The sequence below is a fragment of the Cervus elaphus genome, chromosome 5 (genome assembly GCF_910594005.1).
Source record: "Cervus elaphus chromosome 5, mCerEla1.1, whole genome shotgun sequence".
NCBI lineage: Eukaryota > Metazoa > Chordata > Mammalia > Artiodactyla > Cervidae > Cervus > Cervus elaphus.
The window spans coordinates 54,603,688-54,627,063 of NC_057819.1; the positions used below are offsets into that span (position 1 = coordinate 54,603,688).

Genomic DNA, 23,376 nt, shown 5'->3' on the forward strand with positions numbered 1-23,376 from the left:
TAACTTGGTGCAGCAAACAGGCTTAAACCTGGGATTTCAAAGTATATTACTATTATTTGCATATATAAGAATATATATTTGCATATATAAGAATATATTGTATTCAAGAAATAGATTTAAGATTAGATATTCAATAGATAGATACACTTGTCATAGGTCGGTAATATGGCTCAAAAATTGAAGCATATAGAATATTTGAAATATATAGTATTGGACAAAAAGGTGTTTATCTTCATTGGCAAAAAATATTTTATTATCATGAATTTAGTATATGTACAATATTTACAAACGCTAATACCTGAGAGAAAGCATTCACATTCTCTCAAAGAAGTGCTAGGAAAACTTTCATTTAAAGATGTTATGTCCCAAATTATATCACATTTTTCCTACTAAAACGTTTGGTCCATATGTTTTATAGTCTATTTACAGGATTGTACCTCTGTCTAGTACACACAAAGGTTTATGTCTTAAATAAGACCTAAGAAAGTCTTAAAGTTAATTGTCATAAATTATTCCTATTCTTTCTTTTAGACTCTCGAAATTATACACAAGGAGTTTCACTCCTTCCTTACCCCTGGGACCGATGAAAAAAAATATACAAAGAGAAGAAATGAAGCAGGAGAAAAGGAGAAAAACACATGATATAAATCAAACATTTTTTCCTAGGGAGTTTTATGGACCATGAAGTTCATCTTCACTGAAATACTTCATTTCTTAAAACACTGTACCATAATAAGTTTTTAAACATCATACTATAATGTAGAAAAGTATACATTTTTGACAAAACACTCTATGACCACCCAAGCCTCCCATCTAAACATAAGCGTGTGTACATCATCATTTAATATGGTATGTGTAGCTGTCATAGAGCTTCAATGCCACAAGTTCCATCACGTCCTCTAGTAACTACATATTTCAACGTAGACTAAGCACAGCAAACTTTCGAAGTAGCACAAAATCCAAAGATAATAGTCAATATAAAATACACGGCAACACTAAAACAAGCTATAAAAATTTTATAGGTGGTAGTTTGGCAAGACCTACATAACTTGCTGCATTCAACCCACGTTGAGGGACTGTAAAACCTGAGGCATGATAAACACAGGCAAAGGTGCACATAAAGACGCACACAAGTGCACATGTACCTTCTATGTATTTAGGATCTCTGCGCTGCCTTCAACATGTCACTCTCTCCTTTTCTCTCCATTATAATAACTCCAGAGTAAACCAGTGGTCTTCCCCCCACCCCACATCCTTCAAGGAGGCTAGGTCAAAGAACTGGGCTGCTTTACAATGCCACATCCCTTATACATCATGATTATGGAGTCATTTAGTAAACTCCTTAGAAGCACGGTGTTATACTGATACTTGGTAATAAGAACTTCCCCCTCTTTCCTTCCCAACACATAATTTCAGTCTAGCTTTCAAGAGGTTACACATGAAGGCTGTCTCCTTGATACTCCTGCTGGAAACCAGCATTATTACAACATTTTCAAACCAATTATGTAAGTCTGTAAAGAGAACAGTGAATTTTTCTTATTGTTTATTTTTTTTAATTGCTCAGCTGGTAAAGAATCCGCCTGCAATACAGGAGACTGGTTTGATTCCTGGGTCAGGAAGATCCCCTGGAGGAGGGATTAGCTAACCACTCCAGTATTCTTGGGCTTCCCTGGTGGCTCAGATGGTAAAGAATCCCCCTGTAATGCGGGAGACCTGGGTTTGATCCCTGGGTTGGGAAGAACCCCTGGAGAAGGGAAAGGCTACCCATTCCAGTATCCCTGCCTGGAAACTCTCATGGGCAGAGGACCCTGGTGGGCTACAGCCCATGGTGTCACAAAGAGTCGGACACGACTGAGCGACTAAGCACAGCACATAGTTAATTTACAACGTCATGTTAATTTCCTTTATAATTTAATTTTTATTATTTTTCAGCCACAATCATGCAGCATGCTGGATCTTAGTTCCGCAACCAGCAATTGAACCCATGCCTCCTGAGATGCAAGCGTGGAGTTTTAACCGCTGGCCCACAAGGTGAGTCCTGGGTTACTTTCAGGTGTATAGCAAAGTGATGCCGTTTTATATATATACATACAGTTATTTTAGATTTGTTTCCATTATAGGCTACTACAAGATATTGACCATAGTCTCCTGTGCTATACAGTAGGTCCTTGTGGTTTACCTATTTTATATATGGTAATGGGTATATGGTAATCCCAAACTCCTAATCACCCCACCGTGATACACCCCTTGGTAACTGTAAATTTGTTTCCTATGTCTGTGAGTCTATTTCTGTTTTGTAAATATGTTCATTTGTATCATTTATCCATAAAAAAGTGAACCATGGATTTTGAGGAAGCAAGGTCACCAGCAGAAAAGCCATAATAGATTGTTAAACTATCACAGGGGAGAAATGATGGTGGTTGGGATTTGAACGGAAGGAGTGAAAATGTAAAAAATAAATGAATTTAAGAGCAACTGTGGAATTAGAATGATGAGAAATTGACACTTGAATGTGAATGTGGATAGATGTAGTGAGACAAGATAAAAATATTTATATTTTACATTTCTGCATTGAACTGTTGAAGAGTGAATGTTATTTACTAAGATAGAAACTAACTGAGGGAGAATAATTTAAAGGGAAAGACATGGCAAAAAGTCAAGAATCTCTCTTATGGATGTTGTCATGAGAACACAGTAAGTCCATCCTCATTTACTATACATTTTCTTGAAGAAGGAAGAAAACTTAAATTCTAAATAGCTGGCAATTTTCCTAAAAAACAGAGTCATCCAAATTTCTTTTTTTTAATTTGAAGGAGAGATAAATTTAGAATAGACTTTGATGTTCAGACAGAAAGTAAACTCTAAACAAGAAGAAATCAAGATAAAGCTAACTGGCAGTCTAAGTAGTTTTTATTATTTGTACGTTATTGTCAAATGGTAAAGAATCTGTCTTAAATGTATGAGACCTGGGTTCAATCCCTGGGTCAGGAAGATGCCCTGGAGAAGGGAATGGTTATCCACTCCAATACTCTGGCCTGGAGAATTCCACAGACAGAGGCGCCTGGAGGCTACAGTCCATGCCGTCACAAAGAATCGGAGGCAGCTGAGCGACTAACTTTCTCTCAGAGGTTATCGCATTTGTTTTCTATTGCTGTGTAACAAATTATATTCTAAATACACCATCCAGAAATAATCTTTGTTTATGTTAGTGTGCATATTACTAGTAGTTCAGTGTATTACTAGTCTGTTTTCCTTCTAGTTTATTTACGTATCAATCAAAATTAAGATGTCATAAGTTTGAATAATTAGTAGACTGCATTTTTAGCATTATATAGTAGATTCACAGGTTATTCATAATACAACTCAGATGCGGAAGGAAAATTAACCATGGTACGGGGGCATGATAGTTGTGGGGACCAAAAATCTGCTTTCCAGTGAGGCTGATGAAAATGTGAGTAGATGTAGAAAATAAAGACACAGTATTTCTTCTGGGTAGTGGGTTGAGAGTGATTTACTTTTTACTTTTTATATTTTCTATATTCTCACTGTTGTCTATAGTGAACATATTTTATAGAAAAAATGTACCATATAGTTTACATATCTGTGAAATATGGCTTCAAGAGCAAAGAAGCAGGAAATTGCAAAGCCCACAAGCCTTTCTTCATAGCAGTAAACATAACTTGATATCTATAATTTCTTGCTTGTGAATTTTTTGGACTTAAACTGTAATATCAAACTCAATGTATAGTGTTGTGGAAACACTTCACAGCCAATGCAAATGCAGTTAGGCAGCTGAACTTGAACTCAGAAGGCATTAATGCTTAGACGGATTAGAGGGAGGCCCCAAAGAATTTAAATCTATCACTGCCCTCAGACTCTGCATGTGTACAATCTCAAATTTAATAAATGATTCACTTTGAGATCAATGCATACTAAGAGACTAATAGCAAGAGAGGTTTTAGAAGGCTGCTGCATGCGATGACAGACACTGTGGGTGATGGAGTAGCTGTTGCACCATTATGTCCCTGATGACATTTACACTCCATGTCATGATGGGTGGGATACATAACATTTTCCTCCTTATAATTATAGGTATGCATTATGCAAGGAGGTGAACCAGGCACACACACGGTCCCTGCAAACAGAGTCACACTTAGTCTGTTAAGTGTATACCAAGCTTGAAATAATAAAAATAATAACATGCTTACTTGTATGAGTGGGATATCATTCTTATTGAGCTAAGTAATTTATGAACTACTAATAATCCCTTGTCTTTAAGACAGTTGTGACTAGACATATACTTAATACCCCTTTAATTTCCTACTTTACTTGCTATTTTCTTTTATAATTAAATCCAAACTCAAACTCAGGAAATCTCTACTTGCAAGCTGATGTCAATCAGAGTAGTCTTTTCAATTTTCCCTTTTCTACCCCCTTGGTAAATGAAGGGAAGTCATGTAACAAAATATTCAAATAAATACCCTAAACACTCCTCTGTGTGTGTGTGTATGCTAAGTCACTTCAGTTGTGTCCGACCCTTTGGGACCCTATGGACTGTAGTCCACTAGGCTTCTCTGTCCATGGGATTCCTCAGGTAAGAATATGGGAGTGAGTTGCCATGCCCTCCTCCAGGGGATCTTCCCGACCCAGGAATTCAACCCATGCTTCTCTTATGTCTCCTGCATTGGCAGGCAAGTTCTTTACCATTAGCGCCACATGGGAAACCCAAACACTCCTATAGGGAGATGGCAAAAACACACCAACTTGAAGTTGTAGAGAAGTTTACATCGAGTATGAAAAGAGAGATTGCAAGTCAATGGATTATGAAAGAAAGTGTAAGATTTTCTAAATCCAGATTTTCACAGAAGTCGAGGGCTGACAATCTTTGTAAATTCATCATCTTGGTAACTGAGAGGGAACAGCTCACCGTTGCAAAATGTTTATTTTGGTTCTTTAAGGAAAAATTTTTGTGACCCCTGTTATACAGCTAAATTCACACTGTATTTACTAACTTTCCTTAAATAAAAGAGAGATAAATGAAAAGGAGAGGAAAAAAGATCATATATCTATGACTGTGTGTGTATCTATCCATTTACAACTATCTCTATGCATTCACAGAGCCTATGCAGAAGAAAATATAAAAAGGGACTTAATGGCAGCTTTTATCTGCTACTCATTTACTTACTGCTCTTCACCAACTAAAATGATATAATTTAGTTAATGGTTATTTTAAAGATTCAGGAAATAATTATTTCTGTTCCTTAGCAATGAAAATGACCATAATATAAAGTTGCCCTGGCAACTTATTTTTCTCTGTTGAAGAAAAGACTCCAAGCTTTTTTAAAAAATGACTCTTTCATTAGAGATTTCCAAGCTAAAAATGAAGCATTTTGCACCCTTTGCAAGCGCTGAAAGATAAGGGCACAATGGCACCCACAGCCTTCGTCAAACAAGGTAAGGAGACCCGTTAAAGTTGTGCTGTTGGTAGGAAAGTTGAGGCAAGTGAAATACTTTCTAGGATGTGCGTGAGACTAGGGTTAAAAGAAGCCATCTGCAGCACCATGGATGGACCCAGAGATGGTCACACAGAGTGACGTATGCCAGAAAAACAGACATTGTATGGTACCACTTACATGCGGAATCTAGAAAAACAGTACAGGTGAACTTATTTATAAAAACAAAATACAGTCACAGATATAAAAAACAGGGAAACCAGTCACAGATATAAAAAACAGGGAAGCCCCAAAACACTTGATTACCAGGGGGAGAGGGGAGAGGGATAAATTGGGAGGTTGAGACTGACGTACAGACACTGCTATGCATTAAAAAGAAACCAATAACAACATACTGTAGTTGGACAGTACTCTGTAATGACCTATGTGGGATAAAAATCTAAGAAAAGAGTGGATATATGTATATGTAAAACTGATTCACTTTGCTGTACAGAAGAAACACAACATTGGAAATCAACTATGAAAGTGAATGTGCTAGTAGCTCAGTCTTGCAAACTCTTTGCAACTCCATCAACTGTAGCCTGCCAGGTTGCTCTGTCCATGGAATTCTCCAGACACAAATACTGAAGTAGGTTGACATTCCCTTTTCCTGGGGAACCTCCCAACCCAGGGATTGAACCCAGGTCTCCTGCATTGCAGGCAGATTCCTGTTTGAGCCACCAGGGAAGCTCTATCAACAATACTCAATTAAAAATTAAAAAAAAAAGAGGCCAAGAAAAGAACTTCGGAGTAAAGTTCTTTTTAGGTTGGAGATTCCACCCAACCAAGAAAAAAGTCTCAAATTCTTTTGTAGGATAATGTCCTATTCTTACATTCTTAATTTGTTATAGTCCGCATATTAATTTTATAGAATAATATGATTACAGTATATTATTTTATATTATAAACATAATAATTTAAAATATTTTATCAGTTGGATGGCATAAATAAATCTTCAAGGGCAGATTTTTTAAGAAAGTTTGCTGAATGATCTTTTCTGTGCTTTATAAGTATGCCATTTCCACTGTCTTCATTCATAAAAGATATTATAACCAGACCCTATATAATAAAGTGGAGACATAGCCTTTTTCTCTCAATAATCAGTAGATATTACTCCATAGACTTCTGCAGAGAAATATTAAGGTTAGCCTAATTTTCTCAACAGCATGTAAAGAAATAAAAACTGCATACGTTTTCTTTCAAGATTTTGCATGAATTATTCTTTCCCCAAAATGCAAAAATTTTCTGGTAGTTTCCAGCTTTTTGCCCTAAACATCTAACATCTTCCCTCTCATCATTTTGAACGTTTTCCCACCTTTGTTTAGTATTTGAGAAGAACTCCTATTTGTGTTCCACATCTCTGATGTGATTTCTCAGTGTCAAATCTGTTCTGATTCTGGATTTTTTTTGCCTGTTGCATTTTAAATTTTCATTATTTTCCATTATTTCTTTCTTCTCAGCAATTTTCCCAAAGGTGATTTTTTTTTTTTTTTTGTCATGCTGTGAAGCATGCAGGATCTTTGTTCCCTGGCCAGAGATTGAACCCAGGCCTCCTGCATTTAGAGCACAGAGTCCTAGAGTCTTAACCACTGGACCACCAGGGAAGTTAAAAACGTGATGGCCCTTAATTTAGATGGTTCTGATTCCTTTTCATAATAGGCATCCCTCCTTACATTCTACTGAGATCACTAGCCAGTTTTCTTACAATTTTTTCCTATTTCTCTTTTGAATCTTCAGTATGACTTTCTCTCTACATTTCTTAAGAAAATATTAAAGATTCATTGTTGAATTTTTTCCAACACATTTGAATAATAGGAGATTTACACAAAAAAGGTGCAATGTAGGGAGAAAAAGATGGCAGAGGAGTAGGTGGATGTGGAGTAGCTCTCTCTCCATGGATACATCAGGAATACACCTTCAGACACAGAAGTGCATGCAGAACACCATCTGGGAGCAGACAGGAGGATCTGACCAGTGGAAAAGAACATACAGAACCACGCAGAACTAGGGAGGACAAGGAGCTAGGGGGAAAAACAGGAGTGCTAGTAGGACTGGACCTGCCCTCAGCGGGAGAGTGAACTGAAGCAGGGGTCTGATCCCCACCTCGGGGCAATTGTCTGAGTCAGAGGAGAAACACTTAAGGCTGAGAGTGAAACAGCTGATCTGTGGCAGCCTAAATGGAATGAGAATCAAACAGTCCTTGCTGCAGCCATGCCTACCCTGGACAGGGATACAGGTCATACCCTGGAAGGGGCAGCGGCTGGGAACTGGAGTTTAGGGATTGTGGAGCCATCCCAGGGTGAAGGCTGCTGTTGACTGCAGAGAGATGGCTCGAGGGGATGTGAGGGAGGAGACTGTGGTGGAAAATTTCTGTGGTGGAAAGCCAGGCAGCCATGGAAGAAGGCCATATTGCTGAGTCACACGTAGGGGGTGGAGCCATCACCATAGCTTCTCACTCCCCACACACCAGCATTGGCAGCTGAACAATAGAGAGGCTGGCACGTCAAACGGCTGATGTATTGAACTACAGAGTAGGACCCCACCCAGGCGCCCCTTTAAGTGACTGATGCACCGATCTACAGAGTAGGACCCCAGCCAGGGGGGCCGCTCTCTGGGCCTGACATGCCGAACAGCAGAGAAGGACCCCAGGCAAAGGAGCCCACTAAGTGCCTGAATGAGCGGAGCTGCAGAGAAAGACTGGCCAAAGGGGCCTTCTACAAGCTTCTACAAGGCTTCTACAAAGGGGCCAGCTACAAGAGGCTTGAAAAAAGACTCTGATAGGGCCATAACTTTTGCTCTGCCAGGGTCCCCACAAGCCAAGCAGCCATACCCCCTTCACACTCAACTCTCAAGGGGGCAGAGCTGCCACTAAAAATAAATAAATAAATAAACTTACGTCTATGCGCGCAGGGTCTCTTTGGTTGTGTCCAACACTTTGCGACCCTGTAGACTGGGGTCTGCCAGGCTTCTCTGTCAGGGGGGTTCTCCAGGCAAGAATACTGGAGCATATTGGCCAATACCGGTTGCTATCCCCTTCTAGAGTGCTACATTTCCTGCTGCCCTAGGTGCCAACTCCCCTGAGAACCTGGTGCTGCCAGAACCCCTGAGACCCAAGCAGCTGCACCACTTCCTCCCCTGGCCCTCACAGGGGCAAATCCAAGTCCTCCAGGGCAGCCTCAGGAGCAAACCCCAGTGGACGACCCACATGCAGAGGTGGAAATAAAACCACAATTGAAACTCAGGGCAGTGTGGCTAAGGAAGAAGACCCAAAACCTTCCCCCCAGCTGTACAAGCTGCAGATTAAATCCACACAATCAACTAGACAGACTCTGTGTCTATGGAATATATAAAAGGACATTGAGAGCTCCCTTAAAAGAAAACACACTAGTTCTGACAGCTGTGGGCATTGGAGGCAAGAACACAGAAGAGGAGGACCAGATTAGAATCTGAGCTGCCCCCACAGCAGGTCCAGAGATCAGCACGGTGTCGAGGGCATCCTAGGGAGGGGAGGTGGACTGTGACTCCCAGCGAGGGAAAGGACTCTGACAGCAGTGACTCAAGGAAAACATTTATTATTCTTATGTTTTGACTTGCTCTGTATCTTCTTTGGGATTTTTTTCCTTTTTTTCCTTTTATTTCCCCCTCTGTTGTAGTTGTTGATTTTATTTGCACTATGAAATCTAATTAATCTTTTGAGCTTTTTTTTTTCCTCAGTCACATTTTTTATTGTTGTTATAAACCTCTGCCTCTACGTTGGGCATTTGTAGTTCTCTGGAATCTTCCTTTTCATTTTATTTTTCCTTTTTTTTAAATTTTCACTTAAAAATTTTTTAAAATCTATTATTATTTTTTCTACATTTATTCCTTTGTTTGCTTTTCCTATGTTCTTTTCCCTTTTCAGTTAATCTTTAATGTATATAAATCTTCTTTATCTGTCTCTATGTAACTCTGCATATCTATTCTTTCCTTCTTCCCTTTCCTCTGAACACATTTGTTAAGTTTTATTTTCACTATTTTATTCCCCAGTTGGCACCTTGCTTAGTTTTGTTTTCCAGTTTGTGCTTTAGTTCGTTTTGTTCTTAACTGGTAAATATAGTTTTTGATTTCCTTTGTTCACCAGGTCAATCTACCGTACTTTATTTTAGTTGGACTGTTTTGACTTTGCTTATGGGTATATATATGTATATGTGTACATTCCATTATTTTAATTATCTTTTGCCTGATTTTGTAGCTGCTATATGTCTGAGGTTCGTCTTTGGTTTCTCATTTTTGGGTATTTGCTTTAATCTCATTTAATGCCATAAAAAAACACTTGTGGAATTTTCATTCCTGACCAGAGATCAAGCCCTGAGCCTTTCGAGTGGAAGCACTGACTCCAAGACCCTAGACTACCAGAGGACAAACCCTAGGGAGTATCAGATAGTGAGAACTCACAAAAGGGAAACCACTTGAACATAAGAGCCATCATCATCTCAACACCAGTAGCACTCTGTGCAGGATGCCTCATCTAAACAACAAACAAAACAAAAACACAAACCCAATCATCAGCAGACAGGAGTACCACCTCACTCAGCCTTTCCCATCAGACGAAAAACAAGCAAACAAACAAACAAAAAAACTCAGCACAAATCTCACCCTATAAGAAGCTTACACAAACCACTGGACCAGCCTTAGGAAGGCAGAAACCAAAAGGAAGAAAGAATTCAGCCTTGAAGCCTGGGAAAAGGAGACCTCAAACATAATAAGTTAAAAAAATATATATATAATGGAAAGCCAGAGAAATACCACACAAATGAAGGAACAAAGTAGAAACACAGAAGTCCAAATAAATGAAGAGGAAATAGGCAAACTACCTGAAAAAGAATTCAGAATAATGACAGTAAAGATGATTAAAAAAAAAAAAACCTTGAAAAGAAAATGGAGAAAATGCCAGATCAGTTAACAAAGACCTGGGAGAATTAAAGAATAAACATACAGAGACAAACAATACAATTGCTGAAATTAAAAAAGCTCTGGAAGGAATCAACAGCAGAATATCTGAAGCAGAAGAATGAATCAGTGAGCTGGAAGACAAAATGGTGGAAATAACTTCCGAAGAGCAGAATAAAGTAAAAAGAATGAAAAGCAAGTCTCAGAGACCTATGGGACAATATCAAATGCACCGACATTCGAATTATAGGGGTCTCAGAAGAAGAAGAGAAAAACAAAGGTATGAGAAAATTTTTGAAGAGATTATGGTTGAGAATTTCCCCAACATGATAAAGAAAATAGTCAATCAAGTCCAAGAGGCGCCAAGAATGCCATACAGGATTAACCCAAGGAGAAACACACCAAGACACACACTAATCAAACTAACAAAGACTAAACACAAAGAAAGAATAATAAAAGCAGCAAGAGAGAAGCAACATACAAGGGAAACCCCATACGCTTAACAGTTGATCTCTCAGCAGAAACTCTGCAGGCCAGAAGGGAATGGCAGGATATATTTAAAGTACTGAAAGGAAAAAATCTACAACCAAGATTACTGTACTTGGCAAGGATCTCATTCAAAATTGATGGAGAAATAAAAATCTTTTCAGACAAGCAAAAGTTAAGAGAATTCAGTACCACCAAACCAGCTTTACAACAAATGTTAAAGGGACATATAGTGAAGAAATATGATAGAAGAAAAAAGATCTAAAAACAACTCCAAACAATTAAGAAAATTAAGAAAATGACAATAGGAACATATATATCAATAATTACTTTAAATGTAAATGGATTAAATGCTCCAACCAAAAGACACAGACTAGCTGAATGCATACAAAAACAAGACCCATATATATGCTGTCTACAAGAAACCCACTTCAGACCTCACAACATATATAGACTGAAAGTGAGAGGATGGAAAAATATATTCCATGCAAATGGGAAGCAAAAGAAAGCTGAAATATCAATCCTCATATCAGACAAAATAGACCTTAAAATAAAGAATATTACAAGAGATAAGGAAGGCCACTACATAATGATCAAGGGATCAATCTAAGAGGAAGACATAATGATTGTAAATATCTATGCACCCAACATAGGAGCACCTCAATACATAAGACAAGCACTAACAGACATAAAAGGAGAAACGGACAGTAACACAAAAATAGTAGGAGACTTTAACACCCTACTCACACCAATGAGCAGATCATCAAAACAGAAAATTAATAAGGCAACACAAGTCTTAAATGATACATTAGATGAGATGGATCTCATTGATATCGTCAGGAAATTCCATCCAAATGCAAAAGAATACTCCTTCTCAGGTAGACAAAGAATATTCTCCAGGATACTCCACATCTTGGGTCACAAATCAAACCTTAGTAAATTTAAGAAAGTTGAAATAGTATCAAGCATCTTCTCTGACCACAATGCTATGAGACTAGATATCAATGACAAGGAAAAAACAAGAAACACAAGCACATAGAGATTAAACAATATATTTCTAAATAACCAAAAGGTTACTGAAGAAATAAATCAAAAGGGAAATCGAAAAATTTCTAGAAACAAGTGACAATGAAAACATGACAACTCAAAATGTATGGGATGCAACAGAAGCAGTTCTAAGAGGGAAGTTTATAGCAATACAATCCTACCTCAAGAAACAAGAAAAACATCAGACAACCTAACTTTACACCTTAAACAACTGGAAAAAGACCCCAAAAATTAGTAGAAGGAAGTAAATCATAAAGATCTGAGCAAAAATAAATAAAAAAGAAATGAAAGAAACAATAGTAAAGATTAATAAAACTAAAAGCTCATTCTTTGAGAAGATAAAAAAAATTAACAAACCTTTGACCAGATTCATCAAGACAAACAAAGAAGAATCAAATCAACAAAATTAGAAATGAAAAAGGAGATGTTACAACAGACAATGTAGAAATACAAAGGATTATAAGAGACTATTATAAACAGCTGTATGGCAATAAAATGGAAAACCTGGAAGAAATGAACAGATTATTAGAAAAATTCAATCTTCCAAGAATGCACCAGGAGGAAAACAAAATTATGAACAACCCAATTACAAGCACTGAAACTGAAGTTGTGATCAAAAATCTCCCAAAAAACAAAAGCCCAGGACTAGATGGCTTCGCAGGAGAATTCTACCAAACATTTATTTATTTTTTTATTTCATTTATTTTTATTAGTTGGAGACTAATTACTTTACAATATTGTAGTGGTTTTGCCATACATTGACATGAATCATTTAGAGAAGAGCTAATGTCTGTCCTTCTAAAACTCTTTCAAAAAATTGCAGAGGAAGGAACACTTCCAAACTCATTCTATGAGGCCACCATCACCCTGATACCAAAACCAAAGACAACACAAAAAAAGAAAACTACAGGCCAGTATCACTGATGAAAATAGATGCAAAAATCCTCAACAAAATTTTAGCAAACAGAATACAGCAACACATCAAAAAGCTCATACACCATGATTAAGTTGGTTTTATTCCAAGGATACAAGGATTCTTCAATATATATAAATCAATCAATGTGGTACCCCATATTATGAACGGTAAAAACCATATGATAATTTCAATAGATGCAGAAAAAGCCTTTGACAAAATTCAGCAACCATTTATGATTAAAACTCTTCAAAAAATGGGCATAGAAGGAACCTACCTCAACATAGTAAAGGCCATATATGATAAGCCTCCAGCAAACATTATTCTCAATGGTGAAAAACTGAAAGCATTCCCCCTAAGATCAGAAACAAGGCAAGGGTGCCCACTTTCCCCACTATTATTCAACATAGTTCTGGAAGTCCTAGCTATAGCAATCACAGAAGAAAAAGAAATGAAAGGAATACAGATCTGAAAAGAAGAAGTAAAGCTCTCACTGTTTGCAGATGACATGATCCTGTACATAAACAACCTAAAGATAATATCAGAAAATTACTAGAGCTAATCAGTGAATTTAGCAAAGTTGCAGGATACAAAATCAATACACAGAAATCACTTGCATTTCTACATATTAACAATGAAAAACTGGAAAGAGAAATTAAGGAATCAACCCCATTTACCACTGCAACAAAAAGAATTAAACATCTAGGAATAAACTTACCTAAGAAGACAAAGGAACTGTACATAGAAAATTATAAGACACTGATGAAAGAAATCAAAGATGATACAAACAGATGGAGAGATATTCCATGTTCCTGGGTAGGAAGAATCAATATTGTGAAAATGACCATATTGCCAAACACAATCTACAGATTCAATGTGATTCCAATCAAATTACCAAGGACATTTTTCACAGAACAGAAAATTTCACAATTCATGTGGAAACACAAAAAACCCTCAACAGCCAAAGCAGTCCTGAGAAAGAAGAATGGAGCTGGAGGAATCAACCTTCCTGACTTCAGATTATACTACAAAGCTGCAGGCATCAAGATAGTATGGTACTGGCACAAAAACCAGAAATACAGACCAATGGAACAAGATAGAAAGCCCAGGAATAAACCCATGCACCTATGGGTACCTTATATTCGACAAAGGAAGCAACAATATACAATGGCATAAAGGCGGCCTCTTCAATAAATGGTGCTGGGAAAACTGGACAGCTACATGCAACAGAATGAAATTAGAACATTTCCTAACACCACACACAAAGATAAACTCAACATGGATTAAAGACCTAAATGTAAGACCAGAAACTATAAAACTCTTAGAGGAAAACACAGGCAGAACACTCTGTGACATAAATCAAAGCAAGATCTTCTACGACCTGCCTCATAGAGTACTGGAAATAAAAATAAAAGTAAACAAGTGGGACCTGATGAAACTTAAAAGCTTTTTGCACAGCAAAGGAAACTATAAGCAAGGTGAAAAGACAACCTTCAGTATGGGAGAAAATTTCCAAAACATACAAGCAGTTCATACAACTCAATACTAGAAAAACAAACAACCCAATCAAAACATGGGCAAAAGACCTAAACAGACATTTCTCCAAAGAAGACATACAGATGGCTAACAAACACATGAAAAGGTGATCAACAATAATCATTATTAGAGAAAAGGAAATCAAAACAATGCACTATCACCTCACACCACTCAGAATGGCCATCATCAAAAAGCCTACAAATAATAAATGCTGGAGAGGGTGTGAAGAAAAGGGAATGCTCTTGCACTCTTGGTGGGAATGTAAATTGATATAGTGACTATGGAAGACATATGGAGATTCCTTAAAAAACTAGGAATAAAACCACCATATGACACAGCAATCCCACTCCTAGGCATATACCCTGAGGAAACCAAAACTGAAAAAGACACATGTATCCCATTGTTCATTGCAGCAATATTTACAATAACTAGAACATGGAAGCAACCTAGATGTCCATCGACAGATGATTGGATAAAGAAGTTGTGGTACATAGACACAATGGAATATTACTCAGCCATAAAAAGGAACACCTTTAAGTCAGTTCTAATGAGGTGGATGAACCTATTATACAGAGTGAAATGAGTCATAAAGAGAAAGATAAATATTGTATTCTAATGCATATATACGGACTCTAGAAAAACGGTACTGAATAATTTACTTACAGGGCAGCAGTGGAGAAACAGACATAGAGAATAGACTTGTGGACATGGGGAGAGGGGAGGAGAGGGAGAGATGTATGGGAAGAGTAACATGGAGACTTACATTACCATGTGCAAAATAGAGAGCCAACAGGAATCTGCTGTATAGCTAAGACACTCAAACAGGGGCTCTGTATCAGCCTAGAGGGGTGGGATGGGGAGGGAGATGGGAGGGAAGTTCAGAAGGGAGGGGATATATGTATGCCTATGGTTGCTTCAGGTTGAGGTTTGACAGAAAACAACAAAATTCTGTAAAGCAATTATCCTTCAATAAAAAAATAAATTTAAAAAAGGTGTAATGTAAGCTATAAATGAGGATCACATATGTGATGAAAAATTTTCAAGTGCTCAGTAGTCATATTTAAAGAGCAAAAAGAGACACATATAAAATTAATAATATATTGTATCTAACTCAAATATAGCCAAAATGTTATTTAATATTTCATTATGAAATTGGTCTTTTTCATTTGTGTGTGAAGAATTCAAAAACTGGTTTGTATTTTACACATATGTAACATCTCAAATTGAACTATTCATATTGCAAGTGATTAACAGTTCTAGTAGCCAAACATACTGGACAACGCCAGTCTTGATTTTTATGTTAGCATCATACTTTACAACGTGAAATAAGTCACACAGAGAAAGACAAATATATTATACTGCTTATATTCACAATCTTAGAAAAATAATACAAATGAACTTATTTATAAAATAGAAAGACTCACAGACTTAGAAAGCAAACTATGGTTACGAGAGGGGAAAGGTGAGGTGTGTGATAAATTGGGAATTTGGGATTAACAGATACACACTGGGTGTATAAAATGGATAAGCAATAGGGTCCTACTGTAGAGCTCAGGGAATTCTACTCAATATTCTGTAATAACCTAAATGGGGAAAGAATCTGAAAATGAATGGATATATATGTATATATGGGCTTCCCCAGTGGCTTAGCAGTAAAGAATCTGCCTGCAACGCAGAAGCTGCAGGAGACATAGGTTTGATTCCTGAGTCAGGAAGATTCCCTGGAGGAGGGCATAGCAACCCACTGCAGTATTCTTGCTGGGAAAATTCCGTGGACAAAGGAGCCTGGTGGGCTACAGTTCATAGGGTTGCAGAGTCAGACACAACTGAAGCCACTTAGCATGCACGCACATACGTATAACTGAATCACTCAGCTGTACTCCAGAAACTGACACGACCTTGTAAATCAATGGCAGTCCAATATAAAATAAAAATTTAAAAGAAGACTAAAATAAAAAAAGCAAATTTTTATAGAAAAAGTAATTAATGTAAGAGATGATCATAAACCATTTTCTCTTACCTACACAAATCTTCTTTGATTTGAAGAGAGATCAATTCCTTAGGAATATGAAAAGAAAGTATGCTCTCTGACATCTGCTCCCGGATTTGCATCCACTTATTGTCAGACGTGGGAAATCTGTATAATTTGCACACTGGGTTCTTTAACACTGGAAAAGGAAACAAAAATCAAGGTTAATAAACAGATTACAAAGATATGTCCATTAGATAAAGATCAATTAACAAAATCATTAATCAGGCTACCATTCTAATTATTTATTTGATGAAAAATTTTTATTATAATCCATAGTGTATTTGAGTTCCTAAGAATTCTCTCCATACACCTTATTTTTTTCAGTAGCTTCTGGGACATCAGTCTTTATTAAATTAAAAAGTGATATATCAAATTCCAATTCATAAAGTGGCCACTGTGGTTCTCTGATATACTGCCTAATAACTCTTTTCCCTTCTAAAGATTTTCTTATAGTATATGTATTTATAACTATAGATGAAAATATATGGATTTATATATCATACATACTTTGAAAAAATATATTTCTGAATTTCTTCCAATCACTCTTAGTCAACTTTACCCACTTACATACTAGGTGACAACTGATGTGTTATATTAAAGGTTCTAAATGACCCTACTACCAAAAGTGACTTATTTCTTAAATGTCAAAAGGTTTATTCTTAGTTTAAGATCTATTACAATTCAAATATTATTCATACTTCAGTGCCACAAAGTCAATAACACACTTTCCTGAAACCATACATTATTAAAAGCAGAACAGGGAAACTACAGAACAAACTGAATATTTGGGGTGGGTGGGCAGTGATTAGGGGAAAAGTAACATGGTCATGTCATTAAGGATTTTAAAAGATTAAAAGAAAAAGTGCAAGACTAGATATTAAGATAACACTTGAGACACCTTGTATGAGGCCAGCATTCCTGCTGCACTACCAAGCCCTGTATCTCAAGGCAAGGTTTTATCTCCACTGCTGTAGGGCAATGAATGTAAAAGAAGCTTTTGCACAACAAAGGAAACTATAAGCAAGGTGAAAAGACAGCCCTCAGAATGGGAGACAATAATAGCAAACGAAGCAACAGACAAAGGATTAATCTCAAAAATATACAAGCAGCTCCTGCAGCTCAATTCCAGAAAAATAAATGACCCAATCAAAAAATGGGCCAAAGAACTAAACAGACATTTCTCCAAAGAAGACATACAGATGGCTAACAAACACATGAAAAGATACTCAACATCACTCATTATCAGAGAAATGCAGATCAAAACCACAAGGAGGTACCATTACACGCCAGTCAGGATGGCTGCTATCCAAAAGTCTACAAGCAATAAATGCCAGAGAGGGGGTGGAGAAAAGGGAACCCTCTTACACTGTTGGTGGGAATGCAAACTAGTACAGCCACTATGGAGAACAGTGTGGAGATTCCTTAAAAAACTGGAAATAGAACTGCCATATGATCCAGCAATCCCACTTCTGGGCATACACACTGAGGAAACCAGATCTGAAAGAGACACGTGCACCCCAGTGTTCATCGCAGTACTGTTTATAATAGCCAGGACATGGAAGCAACCTAGATGCCCATCAGCAGACGAATGGATAAGGAAGCTGTGGTACATATACACCATGGAATATTACTCAGCCATTAAAAAGAATTCATTTGAATCAGTTCTAATGAGATGGATGAAACTGGAGCCCATTATACAGAGTGAAGTAAGCCAGAAAGATAAAGACTATTACAGGATACTAACGCATATATATGGAATTTAAAAAGATGGTAATGATAACCCTATATGCAAAACAGAAAAAGAGACACAGAGGTACAGAACAGACTTTTGGACTCTGTGGGAGAAGGTGAGGGTGGGATGTTCAGAGAGAACAGCATTGAAACAAGTATACTATCAAGGGTGAAACAGACCACCAGCCCAGGTTGGATGCATGAGACAAGTGCTCAGGGCTGGTGCACTGGAAAGACCCAGAGGGATGGGATGGAGAGGGAGGTGGGAGGGGGGATCGGGATGGGGAACACATGTAAATCCATGGCTGATTCATGTCAATGTGTGGCAAAAACCACTACAGTATTGTAAGTAATTAGCTTCCAACTAACAAAAATAAATGAAAAAATAAAAAAAAAATTAAAAAAAAGAAAGAAATACATCAAAGTTTAGTGAACAACAAAATATCACGTCCATCACCAGTCAAGTATCTATGATTATTTGGCTTCAGTTTACCAATAAAGCTAACTAAAAACAGAATTTGATATTGAAGTGCATCTAAAACTTTAATAATGCCCAGCCTGGAATGTGGCCCAAGTCTCTTCAATGTATAGAGTAAAACATCTTTCAACATTTCAGAGTTCCAAAAGCCTTGTGCATGCAAGTCACTTCAGTTGTGTCCGACCATTTGCGACCCTATGGACTGTAGCCTGCCAGGCTCCTCTGTCCATGAGGTTCTCCAGGCAAGAATACTGTAATGACTTGCCATGCCCTCCTCCAGGGGATCTTCCTGACCCAGGGATAAAATCTGTGTCTCCTGCATTGGCAGGCAGGTTCTTTACCACTAGCACCATCTGGGAAGCCAATAAGCCTGTACCACATTTATTACTTGGATAAATATATATATATATACACACATACATATATATTTTTGAGCATTAAAATGAGGGACTATTCATCCATTCTGCAACCACCATTCTCAGTGGCTCAGTCTGGACATTATCATTGTTAAGAACTGAGAGTACATCAGAAACCTTGACATCAAACATCTCATTCTTCAATAACCAGATTCAAAGCTCCCAGTACACTTCTCCATTTCCTATAAGTGTTATCTAGAATGTGTACTTTTTAAAAACACCAATGTGGTTTAGTCACTAAGTAGTGTCCAGTTCTTGCGACCCCATGTGGACTGTAGCCTGCCAGGCTCCTCTGTCTACGGGAATCTCCAGGCAAGAATACTGGAGTGGGTTGCCATTTTCTTCTCCAGGGGATCTTCCGACCCAGGAAGCAACCTGTGTCTCCTGCATTTCAGGCAGATTCTTTACCCACTGAGCAATGACGGAAGATAAAAACACCAATAGAAGCCAGGAAACAGTAGTATATTTCCAGTACGTTGAGAGACAGTATTTTAAATCTAGTATTGTATGTCCAAAAGGATTATGTTTTTGCCATAAACATGACCTTTAAGTCTTGTGAATCAGATTATACCACAGACCATATATAAGGCTAATTACACTTTCTAATTTTTGTGAATTATAATTGACATAATATTATACTAGTTGCAGGTATACAATGTAATGACTCAGTGTTTGTATAATTATTGTTAAATGATTACCACAATGAGTCTTGTTAACATCTGTCACCATACATGATCACAAACTTTTTCTTGTGATGAGAACTTTAAAAATCTCTCTCAGGAACTTTCAAACATGCAATATAGTATCATTAACTATAATCATCATGCTGCATATTATGTCCTCAAAACTATTTTATAACTAAAAATCTGCATCTTTTGATCCCTTCACTCCCATCCTCTGTCCCTCATCTCTGGAAACCACCAATCTGTCTTTGTATCTATGAGTACTTTTTTTTTTAAATTTGTTATGCTTTGGTTTGTTTTCAGATTTTACATATAGGTGAAATTATACAGTAGCTGTCTTTGTCTGTCTGATATTTCACTTAGCATAATGCCCTCAAGGTCTATCCATGTTGTCACAAATGGCAAGATTTCATTCTTTTTTATGGCTGAATAATATTCTATTCAGAGAGAGAGAGAGAGTGTGTGTGTGTGTGTGAGATCTGTATATCACATTTTTTAGGCTGAATAATATTCCATTCAGAGTGTGTGTGAGTGTGTGTGTGTGTGAGAGAGAGTGTGTGTGTGTGAGATCTGTATATCACATTTTTTAATCAATTCATCTGTGGATGCTGAGATTATTTCCAAGCCTTGTCCACTGAAAATAATGCTGCAATGAACACTGGGATGCATGTATCTTTTTGAATTAATATTTTCATTTACTTTGGATAAACACCCAGAAGAGGGAATGCTGGATCATATGGTAGTTCTTTTTTTAGTTTTTAAAGAAATCTACATATTGTTTTCCATAGTGGCAGTACCAGTTAACATTGCCATCAACAGTGCACAAAAGTTTCCTATTCTCCACATCCTCGCCAACACTTGTTATATCTTTTATTTTTGATATCCTTTCTAACAGAGATGAGATGGTATCTCACTGTGGTTTTGATTTGCATTTCCCTCATGATTGGTGATGTTAAGTAACTTTTCATGTACTTGCTGGCCACCTTTATGTCTTCTTTGGTAAAACATCTATTCAGATCCTCTGCCCATTTTGAATCAGATTTTGTTGTTGTTGTTATTGAGTTGTAGGAGTTCTTTATATATTTTGGATATTAGCCCTTATCAGATATAGTTCCTTTTATATGAAATACAGAAAGCTACAACCCATGAAAGAAACTATGGTATTTAATTCATCTTTAAAGTGACAATATTTCAAAGATGTAAGAATTTTACTGAAACCTCTGCTGTCATAGACTTGGAAAGAAAAAAAAATATATATGTAGGCAATTCAATATATTGTAAGTCAGGTTAAATCACTTATAGGATATTAGGAATTCTAATATAACTAACATGGTCAGGAATATAAATGAATCATTTTAGAGTAAGATAAAAACTCAGCCTCTGTCCAAATTTTCCCTTTGTAATCTAAGTAAATGTTCAATTACTTGAGTTATCTATATTTAGTACATGTACTGCTTATTAACCTCTGTTTTGGGGTTTTTTTTTTCAAGATTACACAGAATCTTTGTCTCTTCCAAACCATGGTTAAAAATCCTTGGATTTTTCTTGTCTTTAATAAAACAATAATTATTTTTAGAAGATTTACACTTTTAATTAGGTTGCAAAATATAATATTCTTTATTTTATTTATCTCAAAACCAGCCCTTCAACTTTTGATTCTGCTGTTTTCATTTTAATTCTCTTCAATGTATTCTAAATATAAACCTTTGTTGAAATAACATAAGTAGAAATCAAGGACAGTATGATTAATGTGCTCCAGAATTCTCCTGTGACCACCCCAGACACAAGGTCCAAGACCCTGTGAAAATGCTGCTAGTTTTTTAAGGAAAACGCTTGAGGCAAATAATAGACAAAAAATCAGGCCACTTGATCTACCTCCCAGAATTCCCAATAATGTCTGCTATCTAACTTTCATGCTATACATTCTAAGCTTTTGAAACTCATAAATCTCTAAACACTAATACTAAATTTTATATAGTTACAAGGGTCTCAATGCAGATATAGTGGAATCCACTTTACACCCCAGTTTGATCCAGCAGCATTGCTTATTGAAAACCTACTAAAAGCAAGAACATCTACTCTGTATCCTAAAATGTCATTTAACAGAGTAAGACTTAGAAAGTAAAAATCAGTATATGGTCTGCAGAAACTATAAAACTCTTAGAGGAAAACATAGGCAGAACACTGTGACATAAACCACAGCAAGATCTTCTATGACCCACCACCTGGAGTAATGGAAATAAAAATTAGAATAAACAAGTGGGACACAATTAAACTTAAAAACTTTTGTAAGAGCAAAGGAAACTATAAACAAGGTGAAAAGGCAACCCTCAGAATGGGAGAAAATAAAAGCAAATGAAACAACTGACAAAGGATTAATTTCCAAAATATACAAGCAGCTCATGCAACTCAATACCAGAAAAACAAACAACCCAATCAAAAACTGGGCAAAAGACCTAAGCAGATATTTCTCCAAAGAAGACATATAGATGGGTGACAAACACATGAAAAGATGCTCAACACTGCTCATTATTAGAGACATGCAAATCAAAATCACAATGAGATATCGCCTCACACCAGCCAGAATGGGCTTCATCAAAAAACATACGAACCATAAATGCTAGAGAAGATATGGAGAAAAGAGAACCCTCTTGCGCTATTGGTGGGAATGTAAACTGATACAACCACTGAGGAAAACACTATGATGATTCCTTAAAAAATTAGGAATAAAACTACTGTGCGACCCAACAATTCCACTACTGGATACATTCCTTGAGAAAATCATAATTGCAAAAGACACATGTAGCCCAGTGTTCATTGCAGCACTGTTTACAATAGCGTGGACACGGAAGCAACCTAGATGTCCGTCTAGAGAGCAATGGATAAGGAAGCTGTGTACATATACACAATATATTACTGAGTCAAAAAAAGGAACGTAGTTGAGTCAGTGATAATGAGGTGGATGAACCTAGAGCCTTTTGAATAGAGTGAAGCAAGTCAGAAAGGGAAAAATACAAAGTATATTAACACATACATAATGAATCTAGAAAGATGGTATGGATGACCAGATTCACAGGGCAGCAGTGGAGATGCAGACATCAAGAATGGACTTATGAACAATGTTGTGGGAGGAGAGGGTGGGATGAAGAGAGACAGTAGCATGGAAATATATACACTACCATATATAAAACAGATAGCCAGTGGGAATTTACTGTATGCCTCAGGGAATTCAAACTGGTGCTCTGCGACAACCTAGAGGGGTGCGATGGGATGGGAGGTGGGAGGAAGGTTCAAGAAGGTGTGGCCATATGTATACCTATGGCTGATTGATACTGATGTATGGCAGACACCAACACAATACTGTAAAGCAATTATCCTTCAATTAAAAATAAATATTTAAAATTCAATATATGGTCTGACTTTTAATTACCACGAAGTTTGTTCCACTGGTTACAAACAGATCAGAGAAGATGTTCTCAGCTCAAAATTTTGCTGGGTTGATAGTAGGGAGATTTTTGCCATCCTCACATAAAAGAGAGTCATGGTATTCATGTATCAAACATTGAACAGTGGGCCATAAATAAAGAATGCTTTTGTCATTTTAGAAATGCTTCTGCCCTATAGCAGAGACAC

General features: G+C 37.0%; 1 protein-coding gene across 4 annotated transcripts in view; it reads right to left on the reverse strand.

Moving 5' to 3' along the window:
* The window catches only part of INPP4B (inositol polyphosphate-4-phosphatase type II B), an 839,852-nt gene that overhangs the window by 204,435 nt on the left and 612,041 nt on the right, over positions 1-23,376 (reverse strand). For all 4 annotated transcript variants that reach the window (XM_043902501.1, XM_043902500.1, XM_043902504.1 and 1 more), the window contains one exon: positions 16,424-16,571. In XM_043902501.1, coding sequence (XP_043758436.1) covers positions 16,424-16,571 — 148 coding nt within the window. The remainder of the gene's footprint in view (positions 1-16,423; positions 16,572-23,376) is intronic.